The sequence below is a fragment of the Myotis lucifugus genome, unplaced genomic scaffold, assembly GCF_000147115.1.
Source record: "Myotis lucifugus unplaced genomic scaffold, Myoluc2.0 scaffold_55, whole genome shotgun sequence".
Taxonomy (NCBI): Eukaryota; Metazoa; Chordata; class Mammalia; order Chiroptera; family Vespertilionidae; genus Myotis; species Myotis lucifugus.
The window spans coordinates 2,825,067-2,850,790 of NW_005871103.1; the positions used below are offsets into that span (position 1 = coordinate 2,825,067).

Sequence of the window (25,724 nt, forward strand, 5' to 3'; positions counted from 1 at the left end):
TCGGAGTGCATTTCTCTACGTAAATAGTCGACCATCCCTCCATCAACCAGAGGAATCCACGGACCACATACATTGTGTTCATCTGGGGTATTTGTCAACAATGCAGATTCTTGGGCCCCCACCCCAGATTCACACAGACTCAGGGCTCAGACCTGGGAATTAGCATTTCTAACAAGTGCCCCCAGAGAACTCGTAGGCCCACTAAGTTTGAGGACCACTGAGCTAGAGAAAGCTGGCCTCACCTTACCTGAGTGATCAACCAGACTCACCATCTCATCTGTGGTTAGAACTGTCCTTTCTCCTTGCCCTGGGTCCACACTCCTGTTTAGACAAAAGGAAAGTTATATTGTGCTTGTTCTGGAGAGGCCTCTGACATCACATAGCTCTTGCTTCAGTCAGTAGCACCTTCATGAGTGAAGAGCACATTATCTGAGACATAGGGATGGTGTATTCCTTCATTACACAGTGTGGATTAAATATGAAAAAGGGTAATACTTGCTAAGTGGTTTTGGTGTTGTCACTGAATGCATTAGAAAACGTGGTTGTAAAACACTTTAATCTTTGAGTAGGGCACATTTCCGTCCTAAATCAATGTGAAAATCAAAAGGCATGAAACCAAGTCTCCTAAGAATTGGAGGTTGGCTGGTGTGTTGCTTGTTTAACCTAAAATAAATTTTCACCAGCCCTCCTCTATTTTTTACCGTCATCGCCTTGAGCACACAGGTAGCTGTGTGTGTGTGTGTGTGTGTTCTAGCCCTGTTATGCCAGGCGTCTCCTCCAGCCTGCCCTTCCCAAATCAAAACAGACCTTGACATGTTTCTGGGAGGCAGCTGTCACACATCAGGCTGTGCAAACAGGCGGGACACCATCTAGAAGATAAAGTCTTTGTCTGACACACAGAATCACTAAGAAAAAGCCTGGTGTTTTCTTTGCTATAAGAACTTATAATAGCTTAAGAATATGCTGAATTCCCCATCCACTCAGCTGAAGCAGGCACACATCCCCCATACTTCCTCTCTGTTCCAGAAAACAGCCTTTCTAAACTCCTGCTACCCAGGGGCTTGGTGCTCCATTTTGCAGATTATCCAGCTCCTGTCTCCTCTTTTCGCTCTTATTTTTTTCTTGCACAAGAAATGGGGGCAAAAATAAGCTCATTTTGCTCCTTGCACGGAGGAGAAGCTGCCCTTCTGTGCATGTGTTCCCTGGGCCTTTTCTTGGAACAAATCCTCGACTCAGCTGCGCGCAGTCTAAGGGATTCTTGCTTCTTGGAGTCGATCGTCCTGCCCAGATGCATCTGCCCCTCTGAGGGTGTCGTCAGTCCAAGGACTCCTGCGAGGATTCCCTTTCGGTTCTGACATTGTGCGTGTGGTGGGAGTCCCTGGCCGTGATTCTGTCCTGCCCAGCAGCGAGCACTCTGGATCCTGCCAGGGCATCTCGTACCAGCAGGAGTCGACTTCGATGGCTGCCTTTCAAATCAGAAGTGCTGCTTTTCAAAGGCACAGAAGTCCATTTCAGGTTTACTTGTGTCTTTGGGAGGAGATAGAGCTTAGAGCTGGAAGGGGGAGGAAGGAGAAGAGAAGAAGAACAGTCTAGAACCGTGGTCAGCAAACCACGAGCCACATGCGGCTCTTTGGCCCCTTCAGTGTGGCTCCTCCACAAAATACCACGTGTAGGCATGCATGTACAGTGCGATTGAAACTTTGTGGCCCATGCGCAGAAGTCAGTATTTGTGGAAGAGCCACACTGAAGGGGCCAAAGAGCCACGTGTGGTTCGCAAGCCGCGGTTTGCCGCGCCGTAGTTTGCCAACCAATGGCCTAGAATAACCCACCCTTGTTATTTCTTTCTTTATATTTGGATGCTGGGTCTTAGGGAGAAAGATCCGTGTGCATCTCCCTTTACCTGAGGTGCTCACTCCTTCACAAACTGCCCCGTGTGAGGGGTGGTCTGGCTCACTGGTTCTCAGTGGGGTGGGAGGGCTGGGGATTCTGCCACCGATGGGACAGTTGGCAATGTTTAAAGACATTTTGGGTTGTCACCGCTTGGGGTGCTACTGACTTCTGGTGGATAGAGGTCAAGGGTGCTGCTAAACATCCTACAATGACAGGGCAGCACCTTCCTCCCAGCAAAGAACTGCTCGGCCCCATAAGCCCTCAGTGCCCAGGTTGAGAACAGGGCTGAGAGCTGGCGGTCCTCAGTGCCCATTGAAGCCATTCAGAGCCACAGCGGAGGAGGGGCTGGTGCCAGGTGAGGGCCTGCCGGGCTGGGCATTGCGGGAGCCCCTCTGCAGCTAAAAGGACACTTTCTGCTTCCAGCTCTGACTTCGGCTGCAGCACACAGTGGGGGTTTGGTGTTTAAGGGTCAGACCATCTAGTTGACATCCCACCACCTCTCTAGCAAACGCCTAAGTGTCTCAGGCCCTCGGCTTGGGAGAGTCCATATAATGCCTGCCACGGGCAGCTGCTGTGGAGCAGTGTGCAGAAGCACTTACTGGCATGCCTGGCACTTGGCAAACTCAGTGTCTGAGTGTTATTATCACTTTGGTTATTAGATATCCAAAGTGCCAGCCCCCTGCCGCCTTCCTTTTAATTCTGCCTCAGCCCATTCATTGCTCACTTACCAGAAAGAAGGAAGATTGACTGGAACTCAGGGTCATTATAACCGAAGGGGATGGACGGGGAGACCAGAGCCAGTGACCAGGCTTGAGGTGGGCGGTTCTGTAGGGGTCAGTGTCCACACCCACCCCTGGGAACTCTGCCTGGACGCTCCAGGCACGCTGGCCGCAGAGTGATGAGCCCTTCCTCCCTGAGTCTCGGTTTCCAGCCTTGTCTGAGCTCCGCGAGGCTCCCAGAATCTGTGGCCTACTTATACCCACGCAGCACCTGTCAGCACTAATGGAGCCGGGCCTCGCCAGTGAGAAAGCCGCTGGTCTCTGCCTTGCCTTTCCTTCGCTGACCCCCTCTCCCCCCCGCCCCTACCCCACCCCGTATCAATTAACTTCTCAGATAATTCCCATTTGCCACAGTTTAGAGGAGTTAATTTGTTCCCTGAGTCTGTAGATGAGAAAAAGGCCCGTGGAGCCAGGGCCCTGAGCTGGAGGACAATGGGGGGTAGATGGAAATTGTCCATGGAAATCTTTATCAGCCCCAGGAGGGAGCCCGGCCACCCTCTGTCTGCCCAGCTCTTTCTAGCTGGGCCCTTGCAGAGAGAGGAATTCCACCTGGTCCCAGGTGCTCATAAAGCAGTGGTTCTCAACCTTGGCTGCACATTAGAATCACCTGGGAATCTTGTTAAAATCCTGATTTCTGGGCCTCATCCTCCAGAAATTCTGTTTCTTTGTTACTAATGTTGCGGCCTCACCCGATAACAAAGAAACAGAATTTCCGGAGGATGAGGCCCAGAAATCAGGATTTTAAAAAGATTCCCAGGTGATTCTAATATGCAGCCAAGGTTGAGAACCACTGCCTTAGAGTGCTGCTTGATGCTACACTAGCCAGGCGTCCTTGAGCCAAGGATGAGCAGCAGATGTGGGGCTTCCTGTCACCTGGGCCTTGTCCTTTGTGGCTCTTGTTCTGCTCAGGATTAGGCTGCCCCAGAAGCACAGGCTTCCTCTGCCACTCGTGCCCTCCAGCTGTTTATTGTGGGACCCTTGGTAGTAGGGGCATCTGAGACACACCTTTACCTGGCAGTGGACACGTCAGATCCGAGGACATTTTTATGCCAGCTTTCCACTGAGCCCGGAATTACTGCAAAAGGAGAATTTTACACACTCTATGGGTTCACAGAAGTGACATCCCCTCCTTGACCCTCCACCCCCATTGTCATCCAGCAGCTGAACCCCAAATCCTCCTGGGAACATTGAGATGTAAATAGCATTCACTCTCAGCGCAGCCCCTGACACGGTGGGCCTCCATTGCAGAAACTGCATAAGGTGCCACATCCTCCCTTATGATGTCCCCCCACATAGCTCTCTAATATGCTGCTCTTTAAAAGGGAGCTGTGCTGGGGTGCCTCCCACACCCACCCACAATCCCAACACCCTGTTTGTGTTTCATACAAGAGTTGGATAGGAATTTTTTGGGAAACAAAAAGAATGGGGAAGAGAAAAATCTTGATTCTGAGTTGTTTTATATTCATTTATTCAGCAAATATTTGTTGAGTGTCTACCATGTGCCAGGCACTCTGCTGCTTGCCAAGTATGCATTGGTGAATAAATCAGACCCAGGCCCCGTGTGGGTCAGGACCCCAGCAGGAAGCAGATGGCACATGCAAAGAGCAATCAGTGAGGAGGGCCACTGGGTGGGACCGGGGCCTTAGCTGGAGAACTACAGCCAACCTGCAGCCTGCTGTGGAGGACGCCAGGGTAGTAAGACCCCGGAGGAGCTCTCTTGCTGCCCTGTTCTCCTCCCAGGAGGCAGACCCAACTAGAAGCCAGCCCATAAGAAAGCCAGCCATTGACACAGCTTTCAGAGGAGAACAGGATAGAGATGGGTTATTAACACACGTAAGGATGGATTGTGATAAATGCTATGAAAGAAATGAGCAGGGTGGGGAACACTGAGGGTTAAGCACATGAAAAGGATGGTCAAGGAAGCTCTCTGAAGTGATATTTCAGCTGAGAAGGACTTAACCTTGCAAAGGAGGGGAGGAGGAGAGGAAGGAGATGAAGGGCTCTAGGAGTAGCGTATGCAAAGGCCCTGAGGCAGTGGTTGCAGGACCTGCACTCAGGCCAGTGTTATGGGAGTGTGGTTGTCAAGGGGGAAGAAAGCTTTATTTAGAGCTGGGAAGCTGTCACATTTGATTGCTGGTTCAAATTCAGCCTCCTGGAGTCCCTCCGAGAGCGCTGTCCTGGTCCCCTTTTTCACTGTGTTAACTGAAAGCAGAAAAAGTCAGAAGAGTGGCAGAGTGGGTTTAGGAAGCTAATCCGCAATGAAGCAAAAATATCATGTGTGTTGGGTAGTGCGAGGGAAGAACATGCCATTTAAGGCAAAATGTTTGATTTTTTTTAAAATCCTTGAACTCTTTCTGTTGATCGTTCTCTTGCTGTACCGTACTTTCCCTTCAGTGCTGATTTCTGGCTTGGTCATCTCCTGGATTTCATATACGTGGTACATTTGAATATTACCCCGCTATCCTGGCTTAGCCAGACAACTAATATATGTATCTGATTAAAAGCCTTCCCTTAAGTAAAGAGTAAGCCTTGAAAACATGGCTAAACAGAAGTATGATTCACAAATCCCCTTCTCTTTTTATTGCACAAATCAGCCAGGGGTAGCCATGGCAAGCAGACTCCGGGCTCGGGTTGTGTTCATCGGTCCTTAGAAGAAAGATTGAGCCGCTGTCATTGTCCCAGGAGGGCATTGCTGTAATTGCAAGGCTTTTGCCTGGCCTTCAAAGATCTGGGTCCTCCCACCTCAGCTCAGAATCCTCTGAGGCTGAGGTCTGGGCGTTCAGGAAGATTTCCGTTGTTGGGGGGAGTTGCCATGTCACTTGGTCCTGCTAGGAGCTCATCCCAGTGTTTGAGTCAGGAGGTGAGGCCCACTGAGTTCACAATGAGGACAAATTCAGCGACTGCTGACCAAGACTGGCCCTCACAAATCTCAGGAGCCGTCACCTGTTTGAGGCCCTTGGCGGCCACCCGCTTGGCTCTGGATAAGGGAGCCGGTATCTCCTGGGAATTGCACCCTCACACTCAGAAGGCTGAGAGTGAATACTTCACGCTTAGTCTAAAGAAAATGGTCGCCAGGCCTTCTCCATCTCTTTTAAGAGAGAGTTTGTTTGGGCACCCATTGGGAAGATGTAAGGTAGATGCTGGAATATTCAGACACTGGTTCTCAGTCGTGGTCACACTTGGAAATGTCTGAGAGCCTAAAGAAATTCTGAAGCCTGGGCCCCAGCCCAAGATTCCAATTTCACTGCCCTGGGGTTTGGCCTGGGTGAGGGGATGTGTTAAGGCCCCCCAGTAATTCTACAGAGCAGACAACATTGAAGGCAAGCCCAGATTCTTCCTCAGGCACGTATGTTTCTAACTTCCAGGAGGATTTATGGGGGGTGCCAGTGCCCCAGTTTGGTCTGTCCTTCCTGACTGCAAAGTAGCGCACACCCTCAGGGAAAGGGCGCTCATTTCCAAGCACACAAATGCTCTTATTCGTGTCATTGCTCTGCCTGATCCTGCCCGAAGCACCTGGGAATTGCCATTAAGGTGATAGTCTCAGGGTCGGATAGACCCCTGTTCAACTCTCGGCTCTGTCTGTTACCAGCTCTGTGACCTTGAGCAAAATGCCTAAACTCTCTGAGCCTGAATGTTCTCACCTATAACCACCCTTTTATAGGGCTAACGAGAAAACACTTAATATAATGCCGAGGTCACAGAAAACATTCAGAAACGTTTGTTGCTTTCATCATCAACAGAGATGTGGACTATTCTCAGGACCCTCAAGGATTGATCCTGGTATAGTTAAGACTGAAGTGGAAAGTCAAGTGAGCTACAGTAACCAACAATGACAGCTGTTACCCACACCTTGTAGGTGAAGGAACTAAGGATCAAAGAGTGTGAGGTCACGTAGCTGATGAGTGGCTGAGTGGGGTGTGCCCAGCTGCACCTGGAACTACTACCCTGCATTCCCCTCCATAAAACAGAAGCTCTTTTAAAATATATATATATATAGCCCCCTACTGGGGGGGATCGAGCCCGAAACCTGGGCATGTGCCCTTGGCCAGAATCGAAACTGGGACCCTTTAGTCTGCAGGCCAACGCTCTATCCACTGAGCCAAAGCAGCTAGGGCTAAAATAGAAGCTCTTGAAGGAGGAGGGGCTCTTGGTGACATCAGCCCTTAATCTTGGCAGAGAAAAGGGAGTTTACACAAAGCTCAGGTCTTTCTCTGATGGGAAGAGTCCTCCAGAGAGACATCAGCAGATGAAGCCAAGATGGGCAGGGCCTGCCAACTGCCACAAGCACCTTGAAAACCCATCTTTTGCCCATTTACATTGTTTGCTTCCCTTGTCCCAGCTGCCCTGCCCAGATGGCACCCACAGCAGCCAGGGCACCAGCCAGCCTCAGCCCACACAGCCCTGGCAGCTGCCATCGCAAGACTCGGGCGCCCTGCTGAGACAGGCAGTCTGGCCTCTCCGTTCTCCTGTTCATGGCTTTTCCTCCTCCTAGTAAACCAAGAACCTCTGCAACTCACCTTTCAACAGCAGTGATTCAGTGTTTCTCAAGGTTTTTGTGTGTGTGTTTTTAAATAAGACATGCCTTTTATTTTAACAAATCAAACATGAGACTCACACCCCTCCCCCGCCAGAGTTCGTGATGGCTTACGCTCTCACGTTCTTGTCCAGAGACTATCCTCTGTGCATCCTCAAGGCAGCGACGATCTACGTCATAAAGAGAGCTAACAGCTTCGAAGTGTTCTAGGTGGGACACTGTGTTAACTACGACATAGACGTTTCTTAGTTAATCTTTATAATAATCCTGCAAAACACGTGTCATATCACCTCCATTTCCCAGATAAGGAATGCAAGACTTAGAACACAGGATCACAACAGGGCAGGTGGCTTGACCCAGGGTCTCAATGCTTGAGTCCTGTTCTTTTAACCATAACACCATGGTTCTCAACCAGGGTGGTTTTACACTCACACACTCACATACTCACACACTCACACACACACGGGGCATGTGGCAATGTCTTGGAACATTTTGAGTTGTCACAAGAGGTATGGGATCTCCTGGCATCTCGGGGGAGAGGGCAGGGGTGTTGCTGAGCATCCTACAGGCAGAGCCCACCCCCACAGCAGAATGACTGCGCCCAGTCAGTAGTGCCGAGGTTGCAAATCTCTGCTGAAGCCCTGGATGCTGAGCTACCTGTTTCGTTTGTACTGTGAACACAGTAGTTACTATGGTACCAGGACGGGGAATATGCTTGGTAAAGCGCCGTGCCCACCCCTCACTCCACAGCTCGCCCACCAGCAGGGGCGCATAGGGCTCCACGCCCCACTTTGACAATCCCCGGGTGTGACTCTGTCACAATCACTGCATCCCTTCAGCAGCAGAGGTGGAGTCGGGCTCGGGTCTCTTTTCGTGGTGAAGTCCCGTTTCTGTGCGGTCCCAGGCCAGGCCTCAGTGGCCCCGGACGGACGTGGAGGGGCAGGCGGCGCTCAGTGCACTGCTGGCTGTGGCGCTCAGACCACGCCAGCCCTTCCTTCCTCCTCTTCCTTCTCTTCCTCTCCCACCGCCAGCGCCCTCCTCCATAGCTGGAGGCTCCTTCCACCGGAGCAGCCTGACACTCTGCAGGCTGCAGTGAAAGGAAAGAAGAGGAACTTTTAAAATCATATAACATGTGGGGAAGTCGTGACGTCAACTGCTCGGTTCACCTGCTCCCCGCGTCCCCGTTCCCTGGTGGCACCTGCTGCCCTCTCCCCGAGTCTGTGGGATGGGAAACCCCAAATCACCACAGGGACCGAGAGAGAAAGCAGGTCTGGATGCTGGGGTGCCATGGCTGGCGTCTTCAGCACCGGGCCAGGCGTGGCTCGCCAGGCAGGGGGTGGTGCCCAAGGGCCCAGTGGCCAGGTGCTGGGGAAGGACAGGGCCTGCTCCCAGCTGGGCAGGCAGGAGCCTGCTTTCTGGCCTGGGAGGCACAGGGCCTCTGCCTTCTGTCTGTCAGGTTAACCAGGATTTGAAGGCTCCCTCTGTGGCCTGGGGGACAGTCTGGGGGATCCCCTCTCCCCCCGCATCCTCTCTGAGCCTGAGATTCCTCCTTTGAAAAATGAGAATTACTATACCTACTCTTAGGGGGTTCAGCAGACTCCGATGAAGTCGGATATGTACAACTGCCAGTACTTGTCCCTGGTAAGTATTCAAAAGGGTGCCTCTTGGGAAATACCAATGGGGAAAGCTCAGAGAGGACAGGACTTGGCGCAGTGGTGGCGTCTAGGGGGTATGGGGTGGACAGTGATGGGGTGAAGTAGGGTGGCGTAGTGGCTTTGGTTAGTGAGGACTCGCGTGCCTGGGGCTAGGCTAGGGCAGTGTGTGCCTGAGCTCATTTTGTAGGGTGGGTCTGTTCTTACTCCTGACAGCCTTCCTCCCTCTTCCCTGCCTCATCTTCCTCTGTAGCACTTAGCACTCTGAGGCATAGGACATTTAGTACTTATTTTGTTTCCTTTTCCCTCCCTCGTTGCCACAGCCGCTGGTGCTGCTGGACACATAGTAGGTATTTGGTAATCTGACCCAGGGTCGGCATTCATAAAATATTTGTTGAGTGAATGAGCCTCCGTTTTACAGATGAGAAAACAGACTCTTAGATCAAGAGATTTGCCCAAGACCACGCGGCTGCTGACGCACAGTACCTCCCGCAGGTCGGGCAGCCAGGAGTGGTGGCCACGGGAAAGGTCCGCGTGGCTCCCAGGCTCACCAGCTGACAGCAGCAGGGCCCGTGTGGGCTCGGAGCTTGGGGAGCACGGCTTGAGCTCTGCAACCGCTGCCCTGGGTGCTCAGATTTCCCTGTGAGCTCCAGGTATTTCAGCCACGAAACAGCTCAGAATAACTTAGTTCAAGATTGGGAGAGGGTGGGTGTTCTTTGCCGCGCCTCCCAATGTCCCCAAAATGATAGGCTTTGTGCTTAATATCCTTGTCCCCGGCTCCGTTTCCGCCCCAGAGAAAGTGTCTTACGTTTAGTTCTCCTGGTTGGTAGACTAAGGTGGAAAGGGGGAATCTCCCAACTTGTCCCAAGTAATTTTATCGTCTTCTGGAATTACAAACAAAAAATAGTTCTTAAAAAATTAAAAAGCTCTAAAGTTACAAAACCGTTTTTAAAAATTGCAAAATTATAAAACCTTCTGTACAAATTGAGATTGCCCCATAATTTCCTTCTATCCCCTATTAGGTGACTGTTTCTTTGGTGTTTGTCTCTGGGCAAATAAAAAAATTAAAACACGGACAGATCTATAATTACAAACAGTGACCCTACCGTTTCGCAGTTGCCTTTTTTGCTGAGAGTACATCTGTCCTTCTCCCCCTGCTGGCGCACATCCATCCTGTTCATCGGACGCTGCAGTGTTTCATCAGCCTCTTGCTGGACACTGGATTTTTCCCAGAGTTTTCACTGTTGAAATCTGTGTTTCGTTGAGCACCTTTTTATGTGAGTTTATGTGCTTGTTCGAGGTTTTCTGTAGCATAAATCCCTAGGGGTGGGATTTCTGGGACGGGGATATGCACATGGCAGGTGTCTATAGGTGCTCCCCAATGGCCTCCTCCAGGTTGTACATTTGTGTACTTCCATCGGAAGACGGGGGCTCTGAGCTGGGCACTTGGTAGGGGCAAGTCCTGCTTGCGGGCTGGGACTGCACAGCCTGCCCAGTGTGGACAGCCCCCGGCTCTGACTTCGTAAGGTTTGAAGTGCTCAGAGAGCAGAGAACAGCCCTGATGGCCTACGAGCTGGAACCACACCAAGTCAAATGCCCGCCTCTCTGCCAGGCTCCAGCAGCCTGGCGGGTTCCTCAGGTGCCAGCCATCTGGACGGTTTCCAGGGGAGCGCGGCTGCCATGCTCCCTGGCTGGGCTGGCACAGGGACCACACTGCGTGACGTGGCCTGGGAATTAAGTCATCAGTCTTCACCAGCCAAGATCTGGCGGGAAAGGTAGCAAACTGTCCTGGAAACCCTGCGTCGGACAGCGGCTCAGGGCTTGGCGGGTCACAGAGCCCTCGCACCTGTCTTGGCGCTGGTGAGACGGTGACGTAACACACGGCTTTCAGACTCCGAATTCCAAGGTCGCCTGCGAGTGAGGGAGCCGGTGCTGGGGACCTGTTTCCTTATCCGCTTTCTCGTGACTTCAGAGCAGTGGGTTTTCATTTTTACAGGCACCAAAACCAAATGAAGAATTTAAGTGCGAATTCTTGAGCCCTGTTCCCAGAAGTTCTGATGCAGTCAGTCTAGGACAGGAACCAGGAACCTGCATTTAAACAAGCCCTGGCCAGTGTGGCTCAGTGGTTGGGTGTCAGGTTCCATTCCTGGTCAGGGCACGTGCCCGGGTTGCAGGCTCAGTCCCCGCTAGGGGGCAAGCAGGAGGCAGCTGATTGATGTGTCTCTCTCCCTCCCCCTTCTTCTCGCCCTAAAAATCAGTCAACTAAAACAGATTAAAAGAAATGAAAAAGCCCTGAGCTCTATTCTACACTGAGCCTTGGCCGTCCCGGTATGACTTCCTGGGGCAACGACAGAGTAGCAGGTCAGGACAAATGAAAGATGACCAAGTAGACAAATCTTGAGTTTAGGTTTCTCTCTTTTTCTTCACATCAACAAACGGTACCCCTAAATGTCCCCTGACTGTCTGAGGACCCCCCAAGTGTTTTCATTTCTGACCACTCTGGCAGCACCCTGTGCCTCTCCTCTCTCTCCCCGGCACCATTGCCTCGGATTGGCTCTGCTCTGGTGCCTGTGCAATATTCCACACTGACCGGATAGTTGAAGGTGTCTGTCTTGGGTCATAGAATCAAAGTCACAGACTCTCACAGAAGTGAGTGGATGCGAGAAAGGTATAAACTTGCAGTTATAAAATAAATAAATCCGGAGGATGTAATGTACAGTTAGTGGCTATAGTTAATGGCACTGAATTGTATATTTGAACGTGGCTAAGAAGATAGGTCTTAGAAGTTCGCATCACGAGAACAAATATTGCAACCGTGTGTGGTGATGGATGCTGAGTAGGCGTGCTGTGGTGATCATTTTCCAACATATGCAAATAGCAACTCTTTGTCTTATGAACCTGAAACTAATATAATGGTGTATGTCTCAATAAAGAAAATTTGGGAGACCACCCTCTATCCCCCCCCCCAAAAAAAATGTAGACTCTCAGCTGGGAGAAGCTAGGAGAGGCTCTGGTGGAGAATCAGGAAGGGAGAGGAGCTGAGGCTCAGAGCAGAGAAGATTTATTCGGGATTTTTGCAGGAGAGTGGAAACTCTAGGTCCCTTGCTATCCAGGCCAATTACAGATGCTCCTTGACTTACAATGGGGTTACATCCCAGTAAACCTGTAATAAGTTGAAAATATTGCCCTAACCGGTTTGGCTCAGTGGATAGAGCATAGGGCTGCGGACTGAAGGGTCCCAGGTTCGATTCCAATCAAGGGCATGTACCTTGGTTGTGGGCACGTACCTTGGTTGCGGTCACATCCCCAGTAGGAGGTGTGCAGGAGGCAGCTGATCGGTGTTTTTCTCTCATCGATGTTTCTAACTCTCTATCCCTCTCCTTTCCTCTCTGTAAAAAAATCAGTAAAATATTTTTTTAAAAAAACAGAAAAAGAAAATATCGTTAAGCCCAAATGCATTTAGTACCTCACTGTAGCATGCGGTTGTTTCCTCTCAGGATCACGTGCGGGAGTGGGAGCTGGGCCCGCAGCTGCTGCTGCCCAGCATCATGAGAACATCCCACCGCATACCACCAGGCCCGGGAAGATCTAAACTCAGAGTTTGGAGTATGGTTTCTACTGAGTGCAAATAGCTTTTGCACCATTGTAAAGTCGCAGAATCTTAAGTCAAGCCATCATAAGTCAGGGGCTGTCTGTACTTTTCCCACTACTATGGTAAACACAGTTTATAGGAAATATACAGTCCGTGGGATTTCACAAATGAAAATTAAAGATTGGACTAAGGTGAAAGGTGAGTATTGGTGAGTGTTCCTCGGCATCTGCAAGGGTTCAGGAAGTCCCTGTTCGTGACACCATTAATGCCGGGTTCTTGTTCCGGCAGTAAGAAGGGTTCAGCAATCTGGAAAAGGGGCTGTGTGTAACTTAAGGAGAGAGTCCAAAGACAAAATATAATTTTGAAAGGCATTTGGGGGTCAGAGGAGCCTAGTTAAAGAAACTAATATCTCCTTAGTCTCAGGACCCCATGCTTTTTATTAACACAAATTGTCCTGAGGCGAGGCAGAGATAAACACTTCAAAGGGTCAGGTTTCCTATACAGAGTCCATTGTCAGAATGGGGACAATTAGCCTACGGCTGTTCAGGTGTTTGGCCAGTAGGAGGCAATAACATGTAGATTAAGATGCCATGAGCTGTCTGGCAGCAAGCAATCATCCCTTTTCAGGTTTGGGGAAATGCCTTTAGCCATTCCCAACAGGTGACAACATATGTGACTCAGCCCTTGTTGAGTCCCCAAGTTCCATCAACCTTTTGGTGAAACTTTGCAATTATGACATGCTGGCATTGGCTTCCGGCAGGTGAGGGCCTGCTGGGGTCCAGCCCCAGCAGGTCCAGGGGTCCCCAAAGGTGTGGATGGAGTCGGCGAAGAAGGAATGACACGGAGACAGCCTTCAGTTGATCAGCAGCCTAGCCAGGACCTCTAGCCAGGATCTCCAGCCAAAGTTCTGGTCAGGATCTCCAGCGAAGTTCTGGTTAGGTTCTCCAGCCAGGTTTTGTCTTGGATCTCCAGCCAGGTTCTGTCTCCAAGTTCTCTCGCTAGGTTCTCCAGCCAGGTTCTATGTCCAGGTTCTCCAGCCAGGTTCAGTCACCAGGTTCTAGTCAGGTTCTCTTGCCATGTTCTATCCAGGTTCTGTCTCTAGGTTCTTCAGCCAGGTTCTCTCGCTAGGTTCTGTTTCTAGGTTCTGTGTAGGTTCTCCAGCCAAGTCCTGTCTCTAGGTTCTGTCTCCTGTTGTCTTTCTTGTTACATCTGTATTTATACCAGTTGATTTTAATCCTATCAATTTCTATTCCAAAGGTTAGGGTGTTTCTTATCTCCATTCCAGGGAGTAAAGATTATGTAGCTTAAGCGTGATTGTTCTTAGTTAAAGTGATTAACTACCCGCCTGGCACTTAGTGAAGGGGTTTTATTCCCTCCCTAACTTCAGGGAAAAATCCCTACCTGGGGAAACAACCTTTCTCGGAGAGGTGACCTTGGTAAAAACACATAGCGCTAAGGGGAGCAAACATATTAAGAACAGTATGCCATATACGCCAGGTCCCTTGAAACATATGCTGTGCAGATGTTTCTTCTCTGCAGCGACTGTGTCAAGCAGCAAGGATGGACCGGCTCCCGGCAAGGGCCCTGTCTGGTGGGGCCAGGACCAGGGTCAGGCCACCGCCGTGGGTACATAATTGAAAGAAAAAGCCATTATCCAAGATAAGCAATATTTCAATGCAGTGTTTTAAGAAGCAAAATTCATGCCAACATCTATGTTTAACAGAATGTCAAATTTGTAAATAAAGTCAGGGTCAGTTTTATTCATTATCCCCTTTTGTGTAAGGCTCCAGCCTCACTGGGCGTGGCCCTGGCACAGTGACAGGGACAGACGTGGTAAGCAGATATGTTCAGATTCTAATAGCAATCAATGTTAAGCCAGTATTCATTCCCCAAAATGTGTCCTTTTGAGTCAGGGTGGATCTGGTTGGGGATGGGGTTCTATTGTCAAAACATGGGAAACAGCGCATGTTCTCTTCCTGGAAATTCCTGCTGTGCCGAAGCAGTGGAAGGTTTTGGAATGTCCTTCAGCAGCTGCCAAACTTACTGGCCTGCAGGATTATTTTCTCATGACTCAGAGGGGAAATTTGGAGACTTTCCTTACCTCCCAGGCTGGTTCCTACGGGGTGCAGGGTGGGAGGAGAAAGCGATCGCCTTTGGAGGATGCTGGATGCTCAGCTCCTCCCAGCCTAGCAGCTGCTCCTCCATCTGTGCAGACTGTGCACCTGGCCGAGTCCGCGCTGCCTCAGGAAGGCGGGTGAAGGGCACAGCCGGCTGGGGCAGGAGCCAGAGCTGGGAGCAAGTTTCCATGGCCGGGTCAATGGCTGTGCTTTCCAAGAACCCAAGTCCCGTCTTTGCTGGTCCCTTGTCAGAAGCAGGGGTTCGGTTGGTGGCAGTTCTGGTGTTGAGACAAGGAGAGAACAGGATGGACACACTTCCTTCTCTCGTTCTAAGGTTTGCTGGCTCCTGGGCCGAGGTCTGGGGCTGGTGCCAGCTCAGATACAGCCCCCTGGATGGTCTCTGTGACACAACTTCCTGGATGCCATCCTGAGGAACAAGCGATGCCAGGTGTTCTTTCCTGATCTGGGAGCTAAAGGAAAGCACCCCATTCCCTTGTGGTCCGTGGGCAGCAACATCAGCCTCTCCTGGGAGCTGTTAGAAACGCAGAGGCCGGGCCCGCCCCGAGGCCTTTGCCCTGCCCTCTGGTCCAGCACTCCTGCCGCCTCCTTTCCCTCCTGCTCACAGCACTGAAGGAGCAGCAGAGCGCTGACAGAGCTGCTGTGTGACCTTGCAGTCCTTCCCGCTCTCTCTTACCCCCTCTAAATGTTGCACAGAATGCCTAGCAACATATATGACGCCACACAGAAAAGTGTTCAAAGGGGACGCATATGGTGAAGGACACTAACATGGCGCCTGACCTCACTGCGCGGGCACCATCTGAACTCTGTGCGTTAACCCAAGGGATGCTCCGTCACCGGCACCCTAATGAGCAGGTTCTACCATCTCCGATTTACAGATGAGGGTGCTGAGGCACGCGCGGCTCGGGGCCTTGTCAGGAGGCACAGCTGTCAGGCCGGGCTGGAGGGTGAGCTGCACAGCCTCACCTCTGCGCTGTCCCAGCTGCTTCATTCATCCTGCCCGCCAGCACCTGAGGGACACTCTCAAACCCACTCGGCCCAGACAACTTCCCTCTGGCTCCCACTCCCTTCCCGGCCCTCCTCCCTGCCTCTCTCCTCCTGCTCACTCTCAGAGCACAGGAACTTTCTCTTTCTCTGGGCTCCTCTGCATCCTCTAGGTCTCACCCTGATGATTAGCAACGCGGTTCTTTGCCAGCTCTGTGCCAAGGTAGAGCCAGTCTCACACTCTCTCCAAGCCCTGCGTTTCCCGCACCTTGTGACTACTGTCCCGACTGCTGTGTGTCTGTGCTGAGCCGGCCACGTCTTCCCTGCGCGGTGCTGCACCCTGTGGGGTGTTCCCCGAGGCCGCAGAGCCTGGCCGTGGCAGGGCTGCGTCAAACTCTTTGAAGAAGCCAAGTCGGTGTCGGGGCCTGGCTGCCCCTCTGCATCCTGGGCAGCCTTTTAGCAAAGTTTCCTGAGCGAAGACGCGGGCGGCTGGTGGACTTGGCTGGTGGACTGGGGAAAGCAGCGTGGGGTGGGTGTGCGCCCAGGACAGCCGGGCGGGCAGGCTTCAGCGGCCGGAGTGTTTGCGTGTCCTTTCAGCGAGCAGTGGGCTGTGTAACAGCAGAGCCACAGGCCCTCAGAGGGAGCAGTCGCTGAAATTGACCCGCCTGTTTCTACAAGCCTCGCGTACTGGTTTGTTGGGGTCACCATGTGCCAGGAAGTTGATGGAATGAGCAATTCCGTGATAGAAGGTGGGAGACCGCCAGACAGATCCGAGTTTTGGCCTCGACCAGGTTCGTCCTGGAGAATGTACGGGGTCAGTAGAGAAGCGATTTTAGTCCTGGTTTAAAGGCGAGTCCCTAGACCGAATGCTGCTAGAACACAACGCCTTAGGGTGGGGAACCCAGAATCAGCCATGGCCCTAGGAACCGGCTCCTTGCGAAAACTCTGATCTTCAGTTTGGGCAGGTCTCCTGCAGTGGGGAAGGGGGAGGGGGGCGGAGGGCAGGGAAATCCTCCCCTGAGCCAGAGTGGGGGGGCGGGGAGGGGAGAGGCGGGCGGAGTCTGGGGGTGGGGCTGAAGCAGAAGCACCCACACTCCCCAGCCCTCCCAGCCCTCCCAGAGGCCGCTGACTGAAGGAAGCTGCTGCCAGCGCTCTTCCTGGGACCACAGGAGCAGAGGGCAGACGTGTGACTACATGTACGACCACATGGTCACACGGGACCCTGGGCAGGCTGGACACTAGAGCAGGGAAGTAGGGAAGATGCATCCAGGGCTAGAGACTTAAAGCTCCGCTGTGGCAGGGAAGTCAGGCGGCACAGGCCTCCACCAGGGAGCTCTCCAAGCTCACCGAGGGGAGAGCAGGCTGTGGGTGGGTTTGTAGGGGAGTTGAGGAGAAAACCCCCGATTTTGGAGACACAGCCCCCCCAACAGTGGAGCACGCTCATCCTTCCCTAGAGAGGCGAGCCCGCCCTGTCCGGATTAGGCCAGGTGGTGTTTGCGGGATGGGGTGGGGCACAGCACTCAGCCCGGCTCACCAGTGGCCCCAGCGTCGATCTGCTCATTGGTGGCTCTTGCCCCCCAAGGACATTTGGCAATGCCCCAGGACAGTTGAGTTATCACAACTACAGAGCGTGTTACTATGACAAGTGGGTGAGGCCAGGGATGCCAAGCATCCTACACAGCCGAGGGCAGCCCCACAGAGAATTATCCTGTCCCGATGCCAGTGGTGCTGAGGCTGAGAGACCTGAGTTAGTGTCTGAGGGTATGAGGCTGTGGTCTCCCGGAGCAGAAGCACCCTTAGTCTCCAAGGACATTTTCCTCGAAGCTCTGTGATCAGCACAGGTTCCTCCAGCCCCAAGGGCACTGCGCCCCCAGGGTGGTGCAAACACAGATTCGGATCCTGCAAGATGTCACTGTGCTGGTCCACAGGCCTCACTTTGAGTAGCAAGGGATTAGCGTGTGGTCACAGTCGCCCCCTTCCTTTCCTTCTCCCTCCTTCTCTTTCCACCCCCACCCCCAGCCTTCCCTGTCATACTCAGTTTGAACGATTCCATGCCCTGTCACCGAAGAACATGTGATGGTTAAACTCCACTGCCCAGATGACAGCTGCTCTCCAGCTGTTGCCAATTTGGAATTCAGGGTGCTGATCGTATCAATTGACTTAATTGGAAAAAGGATCCCAAGGGACTTGATCAAAGTGCCCCCACACACTTAAGAAAGCTAGTCCCTCAAAGGCATGTTTGGGTTGGCCTGGGACACTCCCACAGCATGGAGGTCACGGCTCTGGGGATGCCCACGCTTCATAGACATTCCTGTTCTAAACCAGAGGTTGGCTGTTCCTAGAAGGGACCAGATGGCAAATATCTGACACTTTGCAGCTCAGATGGTCTCGGTCACAGCTACTCACTTCGGCGCTGTATCAGGGAGGCAGCCACAGGCAGTGTGCAAATGAATGGATGTAGTTTAGTTGTGTCCCAATAAAACTTTATTTACAAAGACAATTAAGGAGCTGGACTTGACCCCTGAGCCATATTTCTCAATACCCTGTTCTGAACAGTTCCTGTTTATCCACTCTCCACTTCAGCCCCCAAAAAAACAAAGTCCCATAGGGAACCCTTAGTGGAAGGAGCGGACTCCTCAGCGTGAGTGGTTAATGTCTAGAGGACAGAGGTAAGCAGGTACCATTTCTCTTACGACACAGAAATGTGAGTGTGTCTTTTAAGGTGACAGAAAATCAGCTCCGGCTTCCTATGCCAGTTGTTTTTTTGTTCTTGATGTTTTTGGAGGAGTGGGAGTGGAATAAATAAATAAGAAACAGAAGGTGTACCTTTAAGTCCGTGCGTTCTTCTCTCTAGCCTTGAGCTCCTGGCTTCTGCTCTTAGAACAAACGGCCGGAGGGGACACGGCACAGATTGCCTTTCCCTTCCCTCAGACCACAGCATCCTTTGAAACCTGGATTTTCCTTGCTGTCCTGGCTTCTGTGAGACCTGTGTGCAGGGCGGGGACACTGTTGGGCCGAAATCTGCTGTTGCTACAGCGCCCTGGCTGCTGACAGTTTAACCACAGAGTCACAGGCTGAGTGCAATACTGACCTCTCCTTGTTGGCCGAGGCCTGTGGCCTCTACGGGTGTCTGGACATTTGTGTACCTTTTGGCCACACTGACCCCTGGGATGAGGATGAATCAAATCTAGGCCTTCCCTCCACAGTCTCCATCTAGCACCTCGCACAAAGCCTGGCATTATTTGGAGAGAAAAAAAGCCTTTTGTCTACTAATAGGACAGAGGAGAGCGACCTGGCATCTGTGCTCATGTTGCCGGGGGATCTTCTGCGGGAACCCCGGTAAGGCGGTCAGACTGTGGGCTGCAGCCAGAGCTCTCTGGAGAACGGGGTTTGCAGTCTCCACGTCCCCGCCAACCCTGTGCTCCTGCACACATACTAGTACACGCTCGCACACACCCATCGTCGCTCAGGCAGCGGGGAAAGAAATGTGCATTCATTACAGGATCGCAGAGTGGCATTTGGGAGCCCCATTCGGTTGGACTCTATTGATTTGCAGCGTTTTGACAAATGGAATGAAGAGTTGAGTTTCATCTGGGTAGAGAAATAATCCCCGACTGCAGTTTGGAGGCACAAATTATTTTAACAGTGGTTCATCCGTGGTGAACATTGCCATGTGTGGGTCGTGTTTCTCAGATTCATTCATCCCTGTCATCGTGCATTCATCAAGTATTTGGTGTAAAATTCTTGGAACATGCTGTCTTTTACTGAGGACTTTAAGCCCTTCACACTTCCTTCCTTCATAGTGAATCCAGGAATGGGGGCTAGCAAGCAGGAGCCAGCCTCTGCCCCCTTGCGGCTTATGGACTAGCCAAGTAGACAGAAAGGAAATAAAAACTGTACAAATACATTACAGCTGTGATGGGTCTCAAAAAGGAAAGGTCCATATCTCCTCATCTAATAACCACGACAGTTCTCAATCTCCGATGCTGCTGTTGTACCCATTTTGCAGATGCATCTCAAGAGGTTCAAAAGCTGCCCGAGTCACCCAGCCAGGAAGTGGCTCTCTCTCCACTTGTGCTCAGAGAGAGAGAGGAAGGGGTGTTTAGCAAAGTGAGGGGTGAACTGTGATACTACAGTTCCATCTTGGGGCCGTGGCACCTGCTCACTTAAACAGAGCTCCAGAGCTTTGATTACTGAGACAAAACATTTTTTGTAGATGGAGGAGCTAATTATAAATCACGTGTTCTTCAACTTTAAAATTGGAGAAGCCCCAGACGGTGGGCCGTGCGATGAACCGCCGGCGACAGTGAGATTGGCAGGTGTGGCGGTGGTGTTTTGTTCATCTCGGTTGGTGTCCCACCATCTGAATCACAATCGGTTGCTCTGTAGGACTGGTCCACGCCAGGTCAGGGGGTGGTGGCTTCTTCCTGGCGGTGGGTAGTGTGAGGAGTCATTGATCTCAACTCCACAAATATTTCCTGAGCACCAGTGTGCTGCCAGTCAGTGCTGCTGCCAGGAGAGTGCAGTGAGCAAGAGAAAACGACCCCTTTCCCACGGGCATTCATCCAGCTACAGACATACACACACACTGAGGAAAATAAGTCAGGACGGGGGCCTTCCGAAGGGTCAGGTACTGCAGCGAGACTGGGTGGTGGGGAACAACCTCACTACTTTAGAAAGAGCGAGCTCGGCAGGCACCATGGAAGAGGTGACATTTACCTGAGGCCCCTGATTAGAGGAAGTCAGCTTTGCAAAAGGGAGAGTTTTCCAAAGGGGCTGGGGTGGGCTTGCAGGTGCGCTGGAGGAGGAGGGAGAGTGTGAGGCTGAACAGGGGGGACGAGGAGCACCGTTTAGCCAGTGGTTGTGGAGCGACAGAGGCCCTCGTTCCGCATAAGGACTCTGGGTTTTGCCACAGAGCCACCCTGTTGAGAAGCAAGTACACAATTATTGCTCGTCTATCGGCCATTTTATTCATGCCCTGCGTGCAAGAAGCCCCTGGAAAAAGTTCTGAGTTAATAAATGAGAACAGACAGAGCAGGTAGCATTTCCAATCCCACCACACAACCGCTGGGGGAAGAGCTTAGGTATAGGTAACACTGAGTGGGCCCTGGCCTTGCACACGGGCCCCCTGTTCTTTTTTTTTTTTTTAAAGGTGCAATACTCCTATAGATATTTAAGCTCTTGTGTGCTTACTTTTTATTTTATTTTTTTTAATATATTTTATTGATTTTTTACAGAGAGGAAGGGAGAGAGATAGATAGTTAGAAACATCGATGGGAGAGAAACATCGATCAGCCGCCTCCTGCACATCTCCCACTGGGGATGTGCCCGCAACCCAGGTACATGCCCTTGACCGGAATCAAACCTGGGACCTTTCAGTCCGCAGGCCGACGCTCTATCCACTGAGCCAAACCGGTTTTGGCGGGCCCCCTGTTCTTCCAGAGTGGGTGGGCTAAGGGCATCCTCAAGTCCCAGGACACAGGCCCGTAGAGGGGAGGGCAGCACCCTCCAGGGGAACTGACACTGCCTGTCTCCACTGTTACCTCCTCAGTGAGACCTGAATCTCTGCAGCCGCAGGACGTTCTCACAAGTGCTTGACTTCAGAGTGTATAGAAGACGGGTTCAGGAGAACAGCATGTCTGGGAATGTGTAGTATTTGCTAGATTGTTAATGCTGAGCCTAATTCCACGCCAGAGCGTGAGTAGACAGCTGCGCAAAGATCAGTGCGCCTGCCTGTATAGCTTTTGCTCCTACATGCGATCTTTGAAGATTTTCTCTCCTTACTGAAGTTGATCCACTCACAGGACTCATTATCATCTCAGGTTTCTACCTCTTCTCTCCGCCTTCAGATGGGGAAGGTTCTGGGAGCGATGGTGACGTGTACGTCAGAGCTAAGCAGCTGGGGAAGCAGGAGTTGGCGGACTCAACTCCTCTTGCCTGACAGTTACCCCAGTAATGAAATAAAAAATAGATGGATGACTGGACGGTGTGTTTGTCAGAATACTTTCTTGTTTTAATATGTTATTGATTTCAGACAGAGAGATAGAAACACCAATGATGAGAGAGAAACTTGGATCAGCTGCCTCCTGCTTGCCCCCTACTGGGTGATTGAGCCTGCAACCCGGGCATGTGCTCTAACCAGGAATGGAACCGTGACCTCCTGGTTCCTGGGTTGACACTCAACCACTGAGCCACACTGGCTGAGCCATGATACTTTCTTAACAGACATATCCGACATTTAAATTTGGCTCTTTAATGAGAGCATTGCTTTAAGTATAACTTACATAAGGTAAAGCGAACAAGTGTTAAAATTACACCTCAAAAAATTTTACATATGCCTGTCCTTTTATAACCACCACCCAGATCTAGATACAGAACATTTTCAGTGCCCTTGGGGTTCCCCTTATTCCTCACCCCCCACTATTATGACCTCTGTCACCATAGATAGCCTTAGCCTGATCTTGGATTTCATATAAATGGAATCATACACTGTGTTCTCTTTTTTTGTCTCAATTCCTGTGGGATTCATCAATATTGGTGGGTGTAGTCATTCATTCGATTGATGTGTAGTATCCCCTAGTGTCATGGTTTCTCAGCTGTGGCATTACTGACATTGTGAGCTGGATAATTCTTTCTTGTGGGGACTACCCTGTGCAGTGTAGGGTATTTAGCAGCATCTCTCTAGCGTCTACCCACTAGGGGCCAGTAGCACCTCCCAAGCCCCGTAATTTCCCCTGGAATTGAAAACCACTGTGTCACATAAATATACCGCAATTTTAAAGAAGCTAGAGGCCCGAAGCACGAATTCGTGCACAGGTGGGGTCCGACCACCTGCCCCAATCGGGACCGGGCTGGCCGGGGGAAGGGGCTGTGGGAGGTTGGCCGGCTTTCCCTGCTCCCAATAGGGCCAGTTGGCTGGCCTCAGTGCATGTCATAGTGACCAGTCATTCTGGTTGTTCAGGTTGCTTGGCTTTTATATATATACATAGATAATTTTGAACTTAGTAAAAAGTTGCAGAAATTGAACAAATAATAGACACAGTATGTTCTTTACCTAGAGTCACCTACTGTTAATATTTTACCCCATTTTAAAAATCATTTTCTCTCTCTTGCCCACACGCAATTTATTTTTGGACTGTTTGAGAGCAAGTTGCATTCACCTTGGCCATTTGCCACTGTGACTTCCACGTGAATTTCCCAAGAATAAGGATCGTCTCCAACAGTATCATAACTATCCACTAACCACAATCAGTGTACCACAATACACTTATCATTGCCCATGTCCCAGTTTTTGTCAGTTGATCAGCAGTCATCCTTTATAGCATATATCTTTGCTGCAGAACAGTTTCCAGTCCAGGCTCAGGCAGTGTCTGCCATGGTTCCTTAGTATCCTTTGGTCTAGAAAACCTTTCTTAGTCTTGCTAATACTGAATTTTGTAAAGAATACAATCTATTTTCTTCTTAATAGAACATTCCTCCTTTGGATGTTTGTCTAATCATACTTCTGAATTCATCCAGGATATGTATTCTTTTTTTTTGTAATATATTTTATTGATTTTTTTACAGAGAGGAAGGGAGAGGGATAGAGAGTTAGAAACATCGATGAGAGAGAAACATCGATCAGCCGCCTCCTGCACACCTCCTACTGGGGATGTGCCCGCAACCAAGGTACATGCCCTTGACCGGAATAGAACCTGGGACCTTTCAGTCCGCAGGGTGACGCTCTATCCACTGAGCCAAACCGGTCAGGGCCAGGATATGTATTCTTGACTGGAACACTGCGTCAGTCATAGTGTGTGCCTCTCAGAACATCCTATTTAGAGGCATATGAAGTCCAGTTGCACCTCGTCAGTGATGTTAAGTTTGATCTCCACTGCACAGTTACTAAAGTTCCCCTTACAGGTAATAAGCAATATGGGGGGAGACACTTACTAACACGGAAATAATTTGCCACCCCCATCAAATTCACCCCTAAAACGTAGCATACTTTCTGTTGCATGAACCAGTCTTTACAGGGGATGGTTACAAACCCAGCACTCCTGTCTGCACTCCCTCAGAGCGTTCTGTATACAAGAGCCCACTCCTTCCCCCTTTTCTTTATTGATGCTTTTATCTGTTGTCAGTGTGGACTCATGTGTTCCTGTTTGTTCAGTGGTTTATAAGTCATTACTGTTTTAAATGTTATAATGTTCAAGTTGCTCAGCTTTGGCTAGTGGCAACCCTTGAAGTTGGCCCTGTGTCCTGACAAACTCCCATCACTTTTTATCTCTAACACTTCCTTACTGTTTGGCATAACATGATGTTCCAGACTCATCTCTTCCCTTCCCTTCTCCTGTCCTAGAATTGGCCATTTCTCCAGAGTCCTAGCCCCTTTTAGTGGGAAGGCTAGAAAGTACCACAATTTATTTATCCTTTTCCTGCTAATGAAAAATTGAGTTGTTTCTTGTTCCAGGCTCTTCTAAAGAAAGCTTCTCTGAATACCCTTGTGCACTTTTTGGACCCATGAATGGATTTCTATTGTGTATATAATTAGAAGTCATGATGGAAAGTCATAGAATCTCATATACCCAACAGAAATGAGTAAGTCCATAAAAAAGGACACATTCAAAGCAGCCTTTTCACAATCTCTGTGTATGTGTGTGCAAGTGCGCATTTAGCATTAGTAGATATTGATAAGAAGTTTTTCAAAGTGCTCATAATATTCATTTATGAGGGGAGCAGAAGCAAGTTGTTGGCCCCAGTAAATGAGGAGGAGTAATCATGGTAGGGTCATAATGGGCCTTAGCAATCCAAAGACATGTTGTCTGCGTCCAGAAAAGGCATAATTGCTGATCCTTTCAATAGATAGATAATGAGCCCAGCCAGTGTTGCTCAATGGTTGAGCATCAATCTATGAACCAGGAGGTCACGGTTCGATTCCTGGTCAGAGCACATGCCCAGGTTGTGGGCTCCCCAGTAGGGAGCATGCAGGAGGCAGCCGATCAATGATTCCCTCTCAGCATTGATGTTTCTATCTCTCCCTCTCTGAAGTTAATAGATAGATAGATGATTGATAGATAGATAGATAGATAGATAGATAGATAGATAATGAGTGAGAAATGATGGGATTTTGCCACCTGGTCCATTCTTAAGTTTCTCTTTAGATTGCTGCTTTATGATGGGCAGAATGGAAGTGACTGAAGTCAGGAATCTCCCATGACCTTCAAAATGGTTTTTATGTCAGTACTACCAGCGACAGCACTTAGGGGATGCAGGTCCACTGCTAGGCGCCCCTGCTGTTAGAGAGCGTGAAGGTCACTGCTTTGTTTTAAAAGTGCCTTCCGGGGGGAAGGACTGTCCCTGAGTCCCACTCACATCTTCAGGTTTCGGGAGCGGGCTTTTAGAACCTGGAGCACTCATTTACCAAACAGTCTGGGGAAGTGCATGTCCCTCTGTCTACACCCAGGGGGGCGTTCGTTTTCAAGACATGTGAGGGACATCAGGCAGATGAGGGAACTGCTGGAAGCTGGCAGGGGACTGAGCTGGCCCAGCATCATGGAACTAGAGTCCAGGCTCAGTTTTGCCAGGAAGTTCGTGGGCATGGCCCGCCTCTAAAGGTTCCTGGGCCAAAATACCCGCCCTCGGTGCTGTCTGACCACTGGACTCACACAGGCCCTGGGAGCGCTGTGGAGAGTGAAATTCTAAACGGAGCAGCAGCGCACACCAGATGCCCAAGGGGCTCCTGGTAGCTTTGATGAGCCTCTGCAGGAAATTAACGGGTCAAGCGTGTCTGCGGATGCATCTCCGCCGGGGCCCCTAGGTGGGCACTGCCCGCGGCGGTGGGGAGAGCCCTCCTGCGCCCTTTCCCGGCACAGAGGTGTCCTCTGCACGGCCACACGCAGCGACCCTGAGTGATGAGCACTCAGATGCCCCCCAGCCACCGTGGCCCCCTTTCCCGCCCGTATTAACCTCCAGGGCCCTGTCCTCTCCCCGCAGGCCTCTCCGCGGACGCGCGCCAAGCGCAGGAGCACCTGTCGCGTTCTCCATGCCCGACCTCAGCAAGGACTCGGGGCATGAACGTGTCGGAGAAGCTGAGCACCATGGGCACCCTCAACTCGTCCGGTGCAGTTCCGCAGCGCCGAGTCGTGCGCAGCTTGCTGTCGCGGCAGCAGTACCAGG

General features: G+C 50.9%; 1 protein-coding gene across 1 annotated transcript in view; it reads left to right on the plus strand.

Annotated features, from left to right (window-relative positions):
• The window catches only part of PRICKLE2 (prickle planar cell polarity protein 2), a 317,482-nt gene that overhangs the window by 285,852 nt on the left and 5,906 nt on the right, over positions 1 to 25,724 (plus strand). Inside the window, exon 9 of the mRNA XM_023754050.1 lies at positions 25,542 to 25,723. Coding sequence (XP_023609818.1) covers positions 25,542 to 25,723 — 182 coding nt within the window. The remainder of the gene's footprint in view (positions 1 to 25,541; position 25,724) is intronic.